This window comes from Bicyclus anynana, chromosome 15 (genome assembly GCF_947172395.1).
Source record: "Bicyclus anynana chromosome 15, ilBicAnyn1.1, whole genome shotgun sequence".
NCBI lineage: Eukaryota > Metazoa > Arthropoda > Insecta > Lepidoptera > Nymphalidae > Bicyclus > Bicyclus anynana.
The window spans coordinates 1,912,332-1,931,455 of NC_069097.1; the positions used below are offsets into that span (position 1 = coordinate 1,912,332).

At 35.2% G+C, this 19,124-nt stretch overlaps 2 protein-coding genes across 3 annotated transcripts in view; one reads left to right on the plus strand and one right to left on the minus strand.

Annotated features, from left to right (window-relative positions):
• The window catches only part of LOC112049706 (sorting nexin-14), a 49,695-nt gene that overhangs the window by 22,464 nt on the left and 8,107 nt on the right, over positions 1-19,124 (minus strand). Inside the window, exons 7-16 of the mRNA XM_024087710.2 lie at positions 17,197-17,329; positions 15,939-16,048; positions 15,237-15,353; positions 14,337-14,536; positions 13,352-13,485; positions 12,800-12,951; positions 11,004-11,152; positions 10,247-10,454; positions 8,690-8,840; positions 7,609-7,823 (exon numbers count right to left, since the gene is read on the minus strand). Of these exons, the coding sequence (XP_023943478.1) occupies positions 7,609-7,823; positions 8,690-8,840; positions 10,247-10,454; positions 11,004-11,152; positions 12,800-12,951; positions 13,352-13,485; positions 14,337-14,536; positions 15,237-15,353; positions 15,939-16,048; positions 17,197-17,329 (1,569 nt within the window). The remainder of the gene's footprint in view (positions 1-7,608; positions 7,824-8,689; positions 8,841-10,246; positions 10,455-11,003; positions 11,153-12,799; positions 12,952-13,351; positions 13,486-14,336; positions 14,537-15,236; positions 15,354-15,938; positions 16,049-17,196; positions 17,330-19,124) is intronic.
• On the plus strand, positions 1,017-3,956 carry LOC112049705 (glycine cleavage system H protein, mitochondrial). 2 transcript variants are annotated; one of them, XM_024087708.2, is made up of 3 exons: positions 1,017-1,178; positions 2,655-2,908; positions 3,612-3,956. In XM_024087708.2, exons 2-3 carry the CDS (start codon positions 2,662-2,664, stop codon positions 3,869-3,871), a joined length of 507 nt encoding a protein of 168 aa, XP_023943476.1. In that variant the 5' UTR covers positions 1,017-1,178; positions 2,655-2,661; the 3' UTR covers positions 3,872-3,956. The 2 variants fall into 2 exon arrangements, with proteins under 2 accessions (XP_023943476.1, XP_023943477.1); XM_024087709.2 differs by lacking the exon at positions 1,017-1,178 and adding an exon at positions 1,439-1,594.

Genomic DNA, 19,124 nt, shown 5'->3' on the forward strand with positions numbered 1-19,124 from the left:
GGGGGCAAAACACTCTACAACGCTATATAGGTTGAATGCAAACCAGGGCAATGTTTATAAAAACGATTACCTACTAAAGTGCACTTACTTTGACGGGGACTTCGGCCACTGTCTCCTGTGGTAATCTTTTTAATAAATGGCATGCCGCTTGTTCCACAAATCTCGGCAATATGTTCAAACTCAGCGCGTAATAACAAGCCACACATCCCAAAACATAGCTAATGATTATTGTGACCAAGTGAAATCTGAAACACCAGCGAACTTTGTAAATAACTTAATAAAACTGCAATATCACTACATGATGGTTACCGTGAATAATTAACAAACCTGTAAAAGTATGAAACTGCGATAAAACCAATTAAAATTCCTGCGCAAATAATATAATTTCTATTATCAATTTTTTCTATAAACTTCGTTTGACATCTTTCAGTCATGGTTAGACTTCATTTGACGTTTGTTTGTAATGAACGAACGAACACGGAACAGTGACAGCACAATGACGTTATTTGTTTGGGTAGCCAACGTAAAATTAGAAAACATACCAAAACAACGTAATATGACTATTTTCATTTTCATTACTCTTCTCTATTTTAATAATAACTGAGTAATTTCGCCTACTATGTTTTGTTGTGGTTTTTGTTTGCATACAAAGGCTTTTAGACAAAGTCTTTATTATTTTAATTTTTTGACTTTCTATGTATTTATTGCCTTGTAGGCAGTTACTAGAGATTATTTACCTTACCAAAGTGTATATAGTTTTCTTTTTTAGTCATTATGCCTGTCAGTCTTTGCTAACAATGCTGCTACAACTTAAATTTATTAAACTGACTCATTTCAATCAATACTTAGTAAGTATATGTTTAGCGTCCTTGAATATTTACTCTAATTACTTACTATTTTGTAATTTCACAGGCCTAAAAAGCTCTAATCCAGAGCCGTAATTACAAACACCTTTGACACATAAACAAACACCAAAAGTACTGTCAAATGTCAATGTCAAGTGTCAACCCAAATGTCAACCGGCACCGGCAACCCACCGCCACCAGTGATAACTGTCAACCTAAAAATTCAAATTTCAATTTCAATTCAAATAAATTGATACAGAACAATATTTACAAAAATTATACCAAAAATTAGGTTAAGCAAAGAGGCCCATCTTATATTCTGCAGAATAAAAGGTACGCATGATTATTATCTATAGAAGTTTTTGAAGCCAAAAATTTTACAAATATTTAAACTGAAAAAAATGTTTATTTTAAATCATTACTACATGATTTAATATACTTTGGCTTACTATTGCAACAATTGAAATATGGATATTATTTTTGTTTTATCTTAAACTTAACTATTTGTAAGAGTTGGTCGTCATAATCATTAATGTGTTTACATAGTTCAGAGGTCATGTTCATATCTTACTGATATCATAGTTATCAACCTATCCTCATTAAAATAATAAGTATCTTTACATATTTCGTCAACATTTAAGCCAAATTAACAGTGTGAAAAGTATAAAGATTTTAGAGGTTGAATGTATTCATGATTTTTAATTTACATTGTGATTTAAAGGAACTTATAACACAGTGAACTATATCAGGTATAATTTAACTATCATATTTTGTTGTAGTTTAATTTTATAGCCTATAGTTTAATATCTTGGTTAAAAATAAATTGAAGCTAAGAAGAAGTAATATTTTTTAAAATAGTTTTTGCAGCTTATCTGTAGCTTTACAGGGCAAAATAATTTCAATAAATAAAATTATTCAGTTTTATGAATGTTTCATCATGCACATTGTTTGCATAATTCAGTAACTAGGTTACCTACTAATTTATTTTCTAAACTGTTTTTTCTAATAGACGAAAATCTCGTTTATTATAATTTTTCTGAGAGATTATTTAATGATAAGTAAGAGTTTTCTCCATTCATTAAACTTCAACTGCCACTTGACTTAAAACATATTTAGGAATATTCTTGGATCGCTTCAACAATATCACAGTACCCTGTGCCAGAGGTAGCAATTGTCTTGCTCAGACCTTTAGAAATGCAATAAGTTCAGACACTAAACCCAAACTAAAGATCTCTTTATGTAATACTAGTAGACGCCGCGCGGTTTAACCTGTGTGGTTCAGTTCCAGTAGGGAAAAAGGGATAAAATATAGCCTATAGTACTTGTAATATAGCTTTCCAACAGTGAAAGAAATTTTTAAATCAGTTCAGTAGTTTCAGAGCCTATTCAATGCAATCAAATCTTTCCTTTTTAAAATATATTACTAGTATAGAAAGATAGTAACAAAGCATATAAACATACTTATTTATTTAATTTATAAAAATAAGTAATTTATTTATACAATACCACTGGATAATTTTATTTTGTGTATAGAAAAGTATCTGTCTGGTTGAAGGTTAAATGTCTTCAAGATAAGTTTAGCAATCTTTACTAAAAAACTGCCACACCATTCTCATTAAGTAGTTTTTAGGCAGGCAACCAGGAATTCTTCTTAGTTTCAAGAGTATATTACTCTTCCTAATTCCTGGTTAACACCAGCATAAAAAACACGCACTTTATTGTACACCTTCCTTCAGCCGGAGGGTTGTGATTTTATATTTTTCATATATAAATAAAAAGGAATTAACAGTGTTCACTCTTTGGTTTCAGATAAATTATGATCCTGCAACGGTACCTCGTACAAGTGTCCAAAAGATGTTTTACCAACAACTATGTTCTTCAATCAAATCTTAAACAGTCATACTGTGAACTGAGACATAGATACAGTAGTAAAGTCAAAGACAGACGGTTCACTGATAGACATGAGTGGGTTATAGTAGAAAATGACATAGGCACAGTGGGAATTAGTAGTTATGCACAAGAATCTCTGGGAGATGTGGTCTTTGCACAGCTTCCTGATCCAGGTAAGGAGTTTTTATATCTCATGTAGTTGTGGTTACCAAAGTAATAAGCAGTACTGTTTAAAAAAAAATTCAAGGTAATAAGGAAAAATACACCAGGAGTCTCAGTCTCATTTGATAAAAATAACAATTCATTTCCTTATTTTCCTCATCCTCACTTTGAAGGCAGTGCCAAGCCAGTGACATATTAATTAAAGCCGTTTCTGAAAGAACCACAGGAAAGAACTGTCTGAGAATCGTAAAAGTTTATGATTTAAACGGCATAAGTTAATGCATCACTGTGTTGGCACCGCCTCAGTGATCAGGAGGTATCACGTACGATGGTACTTGCGCTTTTTAATTTATTTCTGATTTTGAAGTCAGTTCAATATTTTTATATTTTTTTTTTTATTTTTATTATCACCATTTTTTTATTTATCATATTAAGGAATTGTCATATTATCATATTGGTGAACAAATGGAATACCTCAAATAAACTTAACCCAATATACATAAAGCAAAGTTGGCAGTTACACCATTTTTAACTCCAGAATAGGTGAACAGATCACACGAAATTTGGTATGAACATAATTATAGATAGATTATGATAAACTGGAATTGCAACTAAATCTATTAAATTGGGGTACTATTATACTAATAAAAAGTATTATATTATAAGATGAGTAATGTTGTTGTTTATTATTGAAGTTTTATAATATCTCTACAGGCACAGAAGTAAAAGAAGGCGACGAATGCGGAGCTCTAGAAAGTGTGAAAGCAGCTAGCGAAATATACTCCCCAGTTAGTGGCACTGTTACAGAGAAGAATCTCGAAGTGGAGAAGAAACCAGCTCTGATCAACTCATCGTGCTATGACCAAGGCTGGCTGTTCAAACTGAAGCTATCTCAACCTGATGAGTTGAAGGAACTCATGACTGAGGCGGACTATGACAAGTTTTTGAAATCTGACGTAGACAAGGACCACTGATTTGTTTTGTTGAAATTTTTTTTGTTATTTGTTATTAAGTATGCATGTTGTCGTTTAGTCATGTATTATAAGATATTGACTTGAATTTTTCGTTTGATTTTTATCTGTTCTTGTGTTAGAAAAACCTAATTATGATTTGTATTCGAGCATAAACGCTTACTCACAGTACCTATATCTGATCTATATACTTAAAGGAATGGAACAGACATCAATCTCCTATTAAAAAGTGGATGCACTTAATTCAAGTAGTTGCATTTGCAAATTCAACGTTAAACTTAATCCTTAAAGTTGAATTTGCTCTGAATTTGAGATTTTATTGAATATTGGACTATATTTAAAGGCCTTTAGGTATAATTTTCTTTACCAATAATTCTAAAACTGTCAAAGCAAAATTGGCCAGTTTTTAAATGGAATTTTCTACATGATTGTGCGTCCTTCTATTATAAGAGGTCAATGGGAACAGACAAATATATTATGGTATGTAACCATAGATGCACAGTATTTTGCCTCTGTTTGTGAATTTGATTGTCTAGCATCATTTTTCGTTTTTGAGTACCATTTTCAAAGCCCATTTAACTCTACACAATTTAAGTAAGATTTCTTTCAGTATAATGACAATTTCTAAGTTATGATGCTCTGATATAATCAAGATTTCCACTTATGATTGAATAGTCTGTTTATACTGTCATAAAAATATCAAATTATATATCAGGAAATGGAATAGCTTTCGAGTTAAAGACATATTAGTGCAACAAAATATTTATTAGTGCATCATACAAACTAATTTGTATCACAAAACTGGTATAAAATGCTCCGTTCATAAAAGCAACCAATCAAATAAATAACTTCATTATATGTAAATTGTTTTTTTCTCTGGCACCTACAAACATTTATACATGTGTACTGGTAGAACGATAAAAGAGATTGAAAATGAGATCTTGCGTTCATTCATATACACAAACACAATGTGTGAAGGTACCAGGTAAAAATTAATGTACATTCCTGGAGACATTATGGTACATTTAGAAAAATATCACAAACCAATTCCTTCTTATACAAGTAGTCTACATTATTATTTTGTCTTTAAACAATGAGTTTTTTATTATGTTATAAAAATCTAATATTCACAAGTATTCACACAACAAATTACTATGTTTTGATTCCATAAATTATTTATAAACATATTTTCAAAAGTTGATTTTCCAATTTCTCTAATTCACACATTACCATTCTCTAAAAATTTAATTTCTCAATATTCTAAATAAATAAAATAAAAACAAGTATATTTCTATTATTTCTATTCAGCAAGTAAGTTGACCCAAAATGGCGGTCATTTGCGCAGGTATGGTACAATTATAAACAAAAGCGTTATGGTCTAAGAACGGAATCCGAAAAGACCTTAACTATCACTTTGATTATTGGTTAAAAGGTGATTTATTTAATGTTAAATATATAATAACATATAATATATGTTAAAAAATGTTTTAACGTAAGGTTGCCTAAAAAAATTCTAGTCAAACTACCACTAATAATAGTTAATAGCTTGACTACTTACAATACATCCTAGATACTTTTCTTTTAAGAAAATCCCTAAGTATATGGCACTTCTACACAATTTCATATAAATCACTTTCTAATTTGAAGAACCATAAGTTAAAAAACATTTGTTTAACAAGATCAGTGCATTGATCTTTATACAAAACTGAATTCAATTGTTTTTATATAATACCATAATTGAAAACTTTACTTTTTGCTATGTTTTCACGTTTCAAAAAAAATACTATGTACATATTTAAAAATGAATATTACTTAAAATGACTAAATTATTTTAGAAGTTTCTTCTATATAGCATAAACGACGATTTTATATATTCAGTTTTTTTAGCTTTAAAACTTATATGTAATATGGCTTAGGTACGTTAAGACTAAATTCATATGACCACGCAAACGTAAAACTGCAATTTTATTCAAGACAATATAAATTTAATAATAAATGAAAAAGAAAATATTAACAAAAAAAGAAAACCATAGGCGTCAAATTAAGAGCCTCCTCCATTTTTGAAGTCAGTTAAATATGATAACATTAAATTATTTTATTTCTGCACCAAAAATTACTAAACTTTAGTAAAAAGAAAAAAATCGTCATAGAATGAAAAAAGTTGGTATTGTATAAAAAACCTTACGACTATAATATTTTGGTATTATAATTTATATACTTTTAATATAAAATCGCTATAATAACTTCATAAAACATTTATTTAATTGGCATAAATTCTCACTATACGATAACTACATACATACAAACACATCAAATGGATTTGAATTAAGTTCTTATGGTAAGACTGCATTCATACTCCCATAGTGATATGGGTTTATTCATTAACTCCTCAACTCCTTTTGTTGCGTGAAATTAACTGACTTAGTGAATAGCCCACACAGCCGCCTTTTAGTAGAGGAGCCGAAGAAGGGATTTTCGCAGTTACTCGAGCGCGTGAGATATACATAAGGGAATATATCTTGCACGTTGTTCAGTACCTCCACCAAGTATGAGCCCTTAATATTGGTAGGTACGTTTATGGCAACCAAAAAAAAAACTAACTTCAGAAATACTCAAGCAGCACGCCAGATTAAGATAAGTTATATGAGTTTATAGCTAAAAAGCGTTTCGAAAATCTGACGATTTGAGCGTAACGTAATGGAATGTTACAAAATAAAACCCTTATATTTCTGTTATCCAGTCACGCACTTAATTTTTTACTTAGTTTGAATAAAATAATCTGAATAATCGCTCGTGTTTTCTGATGATTTCAGTAAGCCAAAGTAACAAAAATTGTCTTTAAAGTCTGTAGTTTTTTTCCCCACCGCTGAAAGCGAAAAAAATATAATAACCAAATATTATTTGTGTCATCTAATCTACCAGATCTAATAAATTCCAATGACGATGTAGTAACTGCAAATTTAGCATCCCGGGCTCCTCTACTATTTTAATCATTTACTTTAGGTTATTATTTGTATTTTTATGTGTGTAAAAACAAAGTTGTTAGCATATTTTACAAAATGCTAGCAATTCCACACAAAAACTTATTGTATATCAATAAATATTGCTATCATATGATTTTTTAATTTAATAAAGCATTTATTAATAGTTTGGTATTTTACTAAAACATTCATATATTTTGAACTATCTGTTTCTAGATGATTATGGCATTTACCTTAATATAATATATCTTACTCTAAGTTAAGAATATATTCTTTAGACGCACATTTTAAAATAAATACATATTTTTATTATAAAAGGTAAAAAAAGACCATTTGTCGTAGACTCTATCAAATATACCAATCTTTGGTAGATACGTTTCAGCAATATATGGTTTATAAATTTAGGTGGAAAAACGTAGGAATCAAGTGTATTTCACGTTTTTTTTATTTTCATTGATTTGTTGCATTTTAGAATTTCATTACTTAAAGTAGAATGCATTTTATCGAATACTTTTTTTTATTTAAATTTTAAACTTAAGTTTTAGAGAGTTGCATGCGGTGTTTACCTGTAAATAAATTTGCATTTTATCTTTCTGCTCCTTGCATTTATGTTTAATGATTGTATTATTTGTATGTCTGTTGGTAGACCAAATAAAGAGAAAAAAAAATACTAGCATACGTCGGCGACTTCATCCGTCAACTTACCTATTGTAATGCTCATTTATTTATCCATTTTACAGTAAACGGTTTGTCTAATACCAGGTTGATGCCAGCGATCGTCAACACTTTGTGTTTGTTGTAGGTGAAGTTGGTAGTGACGTCATTCACTTTGACAGTGCTGATGGGGTTTTGGCCGAGGATGGTGATGGTGTTGATGGAGGGTACCCCGTATCCCCACCACTGCACTACGCTGGTCAGCTGGTTGTCTTTGACTTCGAACTCGATGTGCCTGTATTTCTTCTCTTCATAAGTATCTGTGGAGGTTATTCGTAAAATCAACACTTATTTTTTCATCACAAAAAAACATTAAAAAAACGAATTAACTCGACAGACGTGGCTGTATCTGGCCAACTTTAATTTAAAAAAAAATAGAAGGAGGACTCCGAAACTTAAAGGATCCAATATTGTATGAGTAATGAGGCCTATACATGTTTTAAAAAAATATAATAACGTAATAACTATTATGAAATACACTGACCAGCAGGCTTGTTCACTATCTTTGACGTATGCTAGTTGACAGATACGAAATTGAGAATCTATGTAAAAATGTCATCCGGTGCTTACTGGTGGATATTACACAGGTAAATGACATTTTGTCAATTAATTTGTTGTTTATTATCATGAAAAATGAGGCGCTCAAAAGAGGAAATTTCCACATTTCAATGTTAGTTGTGGTCAACAACGAACGTTATTTAAAGAAATATAACCTAAATATTGTCTACAATGGCGTTCAGGAAGTGTAAAAACTATTTACACATGAATAAATAATGGAATTAAAGACAGAATTGTGCATGTGTGTGCTCAGTTTTGTAGCATTTTCGGATCACTTTTTGGGGTGATTTTGTACGAACATAACCATTTTTTTTATTTTTTTTATTTACAAGTTAGCTCTTGATTACAATCTCACCTAATGGTAAGTGATGATGCAATCTAAGATGGAAGCAGCCTAACTTGTTAGGAGGAGGATGAAAATCCACACCCCTTTCGGTTTCCACACGACATCGTACCGGAACACTAAATCGCTTGGCGTTACGTCTTTATCGGTAGGGTGCTAACTAGCCACGGTCAAAGCCTTCCAAATCCAATCTATAGTATAAAATCATCATTGCCAAAAACTCACTGATGCTGTCTCCATCGTCCCAGTACAGTTCTCCTTTAGCGCCGCCGCTGGAGTCCGGCACCACCAGGAGTTGCAAGGGCGCGCTGCGAGTTATCGCCGTGTTCACGGGACCTTTGGCAGGCGGCTCTTGCAATGGCAGGATGGCACCGCCCTGGGAATATTAATTACTAATAAATTAATAAACTGACTATAGGTCTTGTTCGAAGGCGGAAAACATCGTGAGGAAACCTGCATACCAGAGAATTTTCTTAATACTCTATGTATGTAAAGTCTGCGAATCCGCATTGGGACATTGTGGTGGACTATTGGCCTAACCCCTTTCATTCTGAGAGACTCGAACTCAGCAGTGAGCCGAATATAGGTTGTTAATGATGATCATTAAGATACTTGGTCGCTAACTATGGGCCTCATTAGAAGGCTCAAAGTCACTCAGCGGGCGATGGAGCGAGCTATATTTAGAGTTTTTCTGCGTGATCGAATCGGATCGAGTCACTGATATAGCTCAGCGAGTCGCGAAACTGAAGTGGCAATGGGCAGGCCACATAGTTCGAAGAACCAATGAACTTTGGGGTCTCAAGGTGCTGGAATGGCGACCCCGCACCGGAAAGCGCAGTGTCGATCGACCCCCACTAGGTGGACTAAAGATATCAAGCGGGTTGCAGGGAGCCGCTGGATGCTGGTGGTTCGAGATCGTTGTGCTTGGAGCTCCATGCAAGAGGCCTATGTCCAGCAGTGGAGGTCTATCGGCTGATAAGGTAAAGTAAGGTAAATTAATAGAATGCCTACATACATCTTGGAAAGTTATGGAAGCACGAGGAGGTCAGGGAAGATTAAGGTAATGTCTAAGCATAATTAAACAAATACAATGCCTATATTCTGGAAAGTTAAGAAAGTTCAGGCATAAGTCAGGGTGGCACAGTGGGTAGACTCTGCTTTTTGCATCCACGGACGTGAATTTCATTCATTAGTTGACTCATGTCAAATTTAATATAAACAATATTAATATCGCATAGTACATAGAATAAATGTCAACTAGCCTATTAAACAAATGCAATGCCTACATCCTGGAAAGTTAAGGAAATTTAGGCATAAGTCAGGATAGATCTCACGGCCGCGTGGCACAATGGGTAGTGACTCTGCATTTTGAATCCACGGGCGTAAGTTCGATTTCGATTAGTGTATTTAGCTTCGATTTTTGTAGTGACTGAATGTATTTATACATTATACAGGTTGTTGAGGAGTATTTCATATAACTCTAGGGTTCTTTAACGATAATTAATTAAAAATATTCAAGAAACATGTGTTATAAAATAAATATTTTCGGAGTAAATACATATTTCTTTTATATAAATTTAGTTTAATAAATCTTTCTTAATACCCTCTCACCTATGAGGTACTGATAGGGATCATTCATTAAGTCATTGCTGGACATAGGCCTCTTGCATGAATTTCCAAACATAACTTTCTCGAGTCATCACAGCAAATTTTTTGATGATTTCTGTCCATTTAGTCCCTGTTCCACGGAGCACAAGACTGTGTGTTCAGAAGGTATCTTACCCTGATAGAGACAATGTCGGTATCCCCGATGTCCAAGGTGTCATTGGTGGCCAGTTCCCGTCCATCAGCGAAGCTGTACCACGGGTCAGGTCCCGGGAACAGCGCGCGCGTCGTGTTGGCGCCCTCCGTCAGTATGGCGGATATGAGAACGTTCGCGCCTATGAGGAACTGCGTGTCTATTGCGTACACCGCCTTGATTGATGGGAATCTGGAAGAGATAGATAAAATAGAGCCTCAATAGGTGAACGGTAAAAGCGGTCACCACAGAGGGGTGGTGGTGGTTGGTCTATTGTCGTACCCACTCCTAATACGACTAGTTGGAGAGGAATGGGAATATAGTTTTAGCAGATTCAGAAGTGATTACAAAAATAAGAAAACTAATGTCGAACAAAGGTTATGATTCACAACATTTGTCAGGACAACTTAATTAACAAATCAAACTGTAACCCTAGAATGGCATAGAATGATCTTGAGTGAATTCACACACTTGTAAACGTTGTGTGTAGGGTTAAAGACGCCTTTGACTGTTAATAAACACTCCCCTTTTCCACTCAAGTCACTCTCCCCGCCTATCCCAAGTAACCCATAAAGAATTACACAACATGAGACATGGACGGATCGAAAGCCACGAGCACACTGAAGCCGTCCGTACCGCAAGTCGTTGCAACGCGGCGATAGCATTAGGTTTATTAGTTTGAATTAGACAGGTTTGAGCTTGCATAACTTGTACATAACTATAATATTAACATTGACTCACTCAAAGAACATCGGCCTGGCCACAGTGTCGCCGTACAAGTGCGCCCGCCAGAACAGCGTGTAGTAGTAGGGCAGCAGGCGGTAGCGCATCAGCAGGGCGCTGCGACTCGCCGCCACCACCTCGGGCCCCAGGCTCACTGGGTCTTGAGGCTGGACAGCGAAAATTTCAACAACTTATTACCCGGGTTCGATCCCCGGCTGGGCCGATTGATGTTTTCTTCATTGGTCTAGGTCCGCGGCAACGCTGCAAATCCCTGTAGCTCCGAAAGTAATGATCGCAGATACCCTGTTACTTTTACAAAATTGATTTACTATTAGCATACTCTTAATTTATATAAAATTTAAAAAACTGTCATCATCCCTATTAGGTATCTATTTGCGTTTTATCCATTAATTGACAGCCCGTATATATTACATTGTATGTTACAACAATCATTTTGGTACCAATTTATATGTTTACGCGGCTAACTCACTAACTAATCACAATGATTAAGAGTTAGCGGCGCGTCCGATGTATTACCGACGTTAGTAGAATACTGATTAGGGTCACATGACCCTGACGCGAGTTTAACACTTTATACCTATCAAAAAGTGCATAATACCGCTAAAGAAGTTTAATCACAATGATTAAGAGTTAGTGGCGCGGCCGATGTATTACCGATGTTAGTAGAATACTGATTAGGGTCACATGACCCTGACGCGAGTTTAACACTTTATACCTATCAAAAAGTGCATAATACCGCTAAAGAAGTTTAATCACAATGATTAAGAGTTAGTGGCGCGGCCGATGTATTACCGATGTTAGTAGAATACTGATTAGGGTCACATGACCCTGACGCGAGTTTAACACTTTATACCTATCAAAAAGTGCATAATACCGCTAAAGAAGTTTAATCACAATGATTAAGAGTTAGTGGCGCGGCCGATGTATTACCGATGTTAGTAGAATACTGATTAGGGTCACATGACCCTGACGCGAGTTTAACACTTTATACCTATCAAAAAGTGCATAATACCGCTAAAGAAGTTTAATCACAATGATTAAGGGTTAGTGGCGCGGCCGATGTATTACCGATGTTAGTAGAATACTGATTAGGGTCACATGACCCTGACGCGAGTTTAACACTTTATACCTATCAAAAAGTGCATAATACCGCTAAAGAAGTTTAATCACAATGATTAAGAGTTAGTGGCGCGGCCGATGTATTACCGATGTTAGTAGAATACTGATTAGGGTCACATGACCCTGACGCGAGTTTAACACTTTATACCTATCAAAAAGTGCATAATACCGCTAAAGAAGTTTAATCACAATGATTAAGAGTTAGTGGCGCGGCCGATGTATTACCGATGTTAGTAGAATACTGATTAGGGTCACATGACCCTGACGCGAGTTTAACACTTTATACCTATCAAAAAGTGCATAATACCGCTAAAGAAGTTTAATCACAATGATTAAGAGTTAGTGGCGCGGCCGATGTATTACCGATGTTAGTAGAATACTGATTAGGGTCACATGACCCTGACGCGAGTTTAACACTTTATATCCATCAAAAAGTGCACAATACCGCTAAGGAAGTTTTCACTTAAAAAAAATAATAGATGTGGTCACGTCCAAACCTCAATAGCTCAACGGTAAAGGAGTCATCATTCTGAGGTCGTGGTTTGATCCCTGCTCGCTGGGCTAATGTCTTACCCACTCCTAACACAGTCTTTTCCGACTAGTTGGAGGGGAATGGATGAATATGAATGGATATGGCAAATCTCTAAAAAAAATCTTTGAAAAAAAAATCTCACCCTAGCGTTGATAGTGTTGTGGTTCCGTGAGAAGGGGTAGAAGGCGCCCAGCTGCATCCAACGTTTGCACAGCTCTACTGTGGTGTCCTCGTTGAACCCGCAGATGTCCGTGCCCATCATCGGCACGCCGAATATGCTGAAGCTCAGCAATGCTGAAATTATAAACGGTATTGTTTTTTTTTTCTACTGGCACACCTTTTAGGAATACAGTGTTAAGTGAGTATAATCAAACTGTAAAATCAGTATGAAAATTTTATCAGATTGTGAAAAATAAATTCTAATTCAGAAATAATTAAAATCAGCAAGGCGCGAGTCGTACTCGCTCGTCGACCTCGTCGAGTCGAACCTCCTTTACGCTGCGGCTACTGAAGCAATTTGGCTGAAATTTGGAATGAAAATAGATTTTACTCTGGATTAACACATAGGTTACTTTTCATCCCGGAAAAATCCATGGTTCCCTCGGGATTCGTCAAATACTGCATTCGACGTGACAAAATAATTTTTTTTTTTCTGGCCAAGCTATAATTAAAACCATTTGGGCCATAGACTCACCTGGTATGGACATGCGCATGTCATGCCACCGGCTGAACACGTCCCCGCTCCAATGCCCCGCCCAGCGCCCAAGGCTCGGGAACGACGCCCGGGATATTATGAAGGGTCGCTTATCACGAACATCGGACAGTGCCCTAATTGACAAATAACATGAATAGTTTAAAAAACTAAAAAACATGCTTGATACCTATGGGGGTGGATTTCAAATAGCCGGTCCACCATACTGGATTTAAGTCACGTGACTATTTTTTTCGTATTCCTGACAGCAAACCCTTTCAATTGATATCCATATCATAGAGGCGGGATTCAAACAGCCAGTCTGCCTATTTTGGGGAGGCCGCCATATTGGATTTGTAATGACGTTTCTTAGCTAGTCATGTATCAGAACTCAGCAAAATTTCATTCTAATCGAAGACCTGGAAGCGGGTCAAGTTAGAATTCCAAGATTTTTTTACATGCATAAATGAAGCTAATATATGCGTTAAGGTTACCAATTTAAAAATAAATCACGAAGACAAGATGCGCGCCGAGAAAAAACATTTTTTTTTTTCTGCATTTAGCTTATTCATTTCGTTTTAATGAAAATTCATCATCGATGCTCTCTCTTTAATTTCAATGATATTCGAAGCTCAGACCAATTATTGTAAAGGACCTGCCTCGCTAGACGTTACTTTTCTGTCAAAGTACGATCTAATGCGATTATAAAAACTGTCTCTATAGAATCGATGTTAAATAGTTGTAATCGTGTTCGTCGATTAAAGAGCTCCGTAAAAATCTTTTTGTGTAGTTTTTTTTTTTCCAAAAACTTCTTGTTTAGTTTACAATATATACCAAATCTAAGCTCCTTTTCCTCAGAAAATGACAGACAATTTTGCTCGTGACTATGAGTGTGATACAGGTCCTTCTATAATTGGTTTGAGATTCGAAGAGAAAAATTTGTTGGCAAAGTTATCTGGTTGGTTGGACCCTTGGTTATAAAACTCACTGGTGAGTCACAATGGCTTCGGCCAGCGCATACACATTGTGCACGTCATAGTGTCTCGCGCCGTAGTGCTTGGCGTCCATGCACAGAGTCTTGTACTTGAGCCCCTCCTCGGGCACCGCCACCGGCTTGTAGGGCAGCTCCTCCGCCTCGCAGTCCCCGTACATGGAGCCCGAGAGGAAGTTCGACGGCTCATTCATATCCTGGAATAGGGTAGTTGACTCATATCAAATTTAATATAAACAATATAAATTTCGAGCAGTACACGGGATACGGGTCCAAAATATATCGATATCAATTAATAAGTTGAGAATTTCTTATAAAACTTAAATAATTCAAATATTTAAAAAAAAAAGTAATGTGGATGAATATTTAAAGTTATGTGTTGATGTATTGTTAGTCCAATCAATGACGCACGCGCTACTTTTTTATTTCATCAACTAAGTACGCGAACATCGCCGCGTGTTAAATCTAGTATTTAGAATTTTGTGTTTTGAAGACAACCCTAACGTTGTTTGAATAGATGTAATAAAGATAAGAGCTGTAGGTAAATAAAACGGTAGGTTAATAATTTTGTTCGAACTGAATTGCGCCGTATTGTGTAGTACCGAGAGTCGCTATTTATTTTAATGACGTTGCGGAGTGAATCTTCTGTACTTGTACATATTTTTTTTGTGGTATTGATCAAACTACTTCAGACAGACATTTCACACTAATTAGTATTGGTGGCGACACAAGCTTTTAGCGGACACGGGGTGTTTAATACCAACCTCTTCGCCTGGAAAGACATGAGCGCCACATGAACAATGCTACTTATGGAGAGAAGAGGACTGTCCGAGACATGCTCTTTATGAATGGCCAGGATGACGTGACAGCAGAAAGTAGAACGAAGTAAGTACTTACAATCCAAACGCCGTCGTACTTGACCTTCTCATGGAAGTCCATCATCATGTCGCGCCAGTAGTCGAACGCCTTGGGGTGGGTGAAGTCAGGCCACACCGTCGATACTGGATTCCATACCTGGGTTATATTTACGAATTTATTTCTACTATAGCATGACAAATTCGTTTCACTATACCTCTAATTCATTTAACTATACCTCTATTAATCAATTGTTTCTTTATGGCTACTCAAAAATAAAATGAACATTATTGGTAATTATGATAATTGACATTTATTTTTACTTTATTCATTTTAATTTGTATATCACAATAAGAGAAATAGAAACATATTATGAAGAGGGACGAGAATCAGTATAGAAAAGGCGGCCTTATCGCTAAGTAGCATTTCCATCCAGGCAACGTTTGGATTAGGAAAACATGAGGACATTCAATAAGACCTAAGAGAATGTAATATACAGTAACTTAGGTATGTATATTGTGCAGATCTATACTTATATTATAAAGCTGAAGAGTTTATTTGTTTGTTTGTTTGAACGCGCTAATCTCAGAAATTACTGGTCCGATTTGAAAAATTCTTTCAGTGGTAGATAGCCCAGTTATCGAGGAAGGCTATAGGCTATATTTTTTCCCCGTATTCTTACGGGAACGGGAACCACGCGCGTAAAACCGCGTGGCGTCAGCTAGTATTGAATAAATATATCACCTTGCCGACAAAGGGTTGGTCGGAAGAGTTCTTGATGAATATATCCATTTCCAGGCCGCGGTCGAAGGGGGGATATTCGCCGGCCTTCTCTGATGCACTCACACCAGGGTCTGAAAAATTGGGTATCAACTGGAACACGGAGCGGGTTTTTCGTATACAAATGAGACTTCTTAAGCAAAAATCTTATCGCAGGGGTCCCCAAAAATTTTATACCAGAAGTCTAAAATGAGTTTATACCTATTTATAAATTATAAATTACTTGTAAATTCACGCTCGTTAAAGGCTTTTTAACGTCTATACAGGGTGCTCAGGAGTATTTCCCATAATTTCAAGGTCTTGACGAGTCCACTTATAAGTGAACTGCGTAACTAATTTTTTATTAACTAAAAATAAAATCCATTTATGTTTTCTTACAAAATAATTTAAAATAATTCCGACTATACATGTAACTTCAGTAGCCTTTAGGTAAAATAAAAAGAAATTTTTGTTTATTAATTTCATTATCTATTTACAAAAGAAATATTATATTCTCCGAAAATATTCATTTTAGAACACATGTTCGTTGGACATATTTAATTAATTTTCCAATATCAATTAGCAGTCTCAAGCTCAACCATATACAGTTTTGACTTATAAAGTGCCAATTTTTGTTAAAAGTAAAGATTTGGTTGTAATATATTTTTATATATTTGATATTTCGCAGTGTGTAGTAAAATATCTTTAGTGTCAAGAAGCCTTTACAAACAATTATCATGAATTCACCTGTCATTCAATTTCACCATCACACGATGGTGATCTGGATCAAAAAATCATTGCCGCCCGTTTCGACAGTTTTTGTAGCAAAATAAATTCAGTATCTTTACTTTATTCTTAATGAATAAATGCGAATGCTCATCATGAAATCTCGAAAACTTAAATTTGGTAGGGAGGAAGTTAACACTGTCGCTGCGGCACTGATTTTTCTGCACACCTCTGGTGCGGTACGAGGTTCTTTGAACTCATACTAAAACTTTATGTTGTACGGTACGAGGTCCATCGACCTCGTAACTTTTGAACACGCCAGACGTACGAGGTCAATTGACCTCGTACGGCTGCGAACGTGTTAATAGACGTCTGATAACAACGGATTTTGATACAGGGCCGGATTAAAGAGGTCTACCGGCGGCCAAAATCGCTGGAATCCGCTAGTTCATGATAAATTTTGTAAAATAACACCTGCTTTTAACTCTTATATATTTTTTTTACTTAGTAATCTTACCTAATAGTATGACATAATGCATCCCCTTGTCATGCAACTGTGCAACGAACTGCGGAAGGCCGGCGAACTTGTCCTTATCGTAGGAAAAGTCGTTAGCGGTGCCCATGTAGTCGAGATCGTTCCATTGCACATCCTGACAGAGTCAAAGCATTCAATGATGAGAAAAATACATCATCCGCTTAGCACCGTCTTCATACTGATCAGCAGGTAGAACATAATAATATTACGATGTTATTTTTCGCTTTTAAGTTTATTTATTTATTTATTTTTAAGAAAAATCAACAGCGTTACCAAGAATACAATTATACAATATTTCCTGTATGATACAGCCAATTACAGATTTTCCATAGTTATAACAATTTATAAAAAACACAATCTGAGAATACATTCAAGAAAAGGAAATAATAAAGAAAAACAGAGAAAATAAAATCACATTAAAACGTATGTACGAGTGAACGTTGGTATAAGAAATTGTGTGTGTGTGTGTGGTTGACTGTGGTGTGAGTGTGGTGTGTGTGCGTGTTCGTGTGTGTGTGTGTGTGTGAAGACAGTGTGTGCTAAGTAATTAACTATTTAGTTTCCGCTAGATGTCGCTTAAAAGTCTTTTTTGAATACCGGAATATGTCAATTTGTGCGTATAGCTTATTGTAGCTATCTGTAACTCTGGTCATTACCGAGTTCTTAGTAAAGACTTTCCTTTTATGTGGCACTTGGAATAACGTCTTTCGGCGGAGTCGAGTAGGAGCTGCTATTAATTTAAGTTTTGATAACAAGTGAGGACTATCAATATGCCCATTTACTATATCATATAACAGTGACATATCAGCAATTTGCCTTCTCTGTCCTAAGGTTTGTAATTTATAATGGCCACAGTTGTCATCGTAATTTAGAGGAACAGTATGTGTACGAAAATTTAAGTGTTTAATAAATTTACGTTGAATTCTCTCTATATCTTCCCTTGGCTTTATATAATATGGTGACCATACACTACTACAGTATTCTAAATTGCTGCGGACATATGCAAAATAAATAGTTTTAAGTGTATTGATATTATGAAAAGGCTTGCAGGTTCTTAATACAAATCCCAGCATAGAGAAAGCTTTAGTGGTGATCACATCAATATGCTCATTGAAAGACATTTTGTCATCTAGTATAACTCCTAAGTCACGCGTTTTATCTACCTTAGAGATTGTCTTTCCATCGATACTGTAATTAAAATTCACTCTATTTTTATTTCTAGTGAAAGTTATATGCTGACATTTACCGATATTGATTTGTATTCTGTTATCTTTATAGTACTGGGAAAGTAGGTTTAGGTCTTGTTGCAACTTTAAACAATCGTTAACATTTTTAATCTCTAAATAAATTTTTGTGTCATCGGCGTACATTAAAAAATTTGAATTAAGAAAGCAACTATAAATGTCATATAAATATAAATTATAAAATAGTGGTCCCAAATGAGAACCCTGTGGAACACCAGACGGGATCTCACAGAAATCAGAACGACTGCCACCAACTACAACGGCCTGTGAGCGGTTAGACAAGTAAGATTTAATCCACCTCAGAAGGTCTCCGTGAATTCCCAAATATTCAAGTTTCTTGAGCAGGATTGTATGATCGACACGATCAAAAGCTTTCTCAAAATCTGTGTAGATCACGTCTACCTGCACGCCCTTATCCATAGAAACTAAAATGTCTTCTGTAAATGACGTTAAGTTTGTTAAAGTTGAACGACCTTTAATAAAACCATGTTGTTCTGTAGGGATCGTATTAATTAAAATAGGATATAATGTGTTATAGATAATTTTTTCTAGCAATTTACCAAATATATTCAAAATTGAAACTGGACGATAATTTTCAACCAGGCTTTTGGTACCCTTTTTATATATCGGCACAATATGAGCTTCTTTCCATTTAGTTGGAAAGTA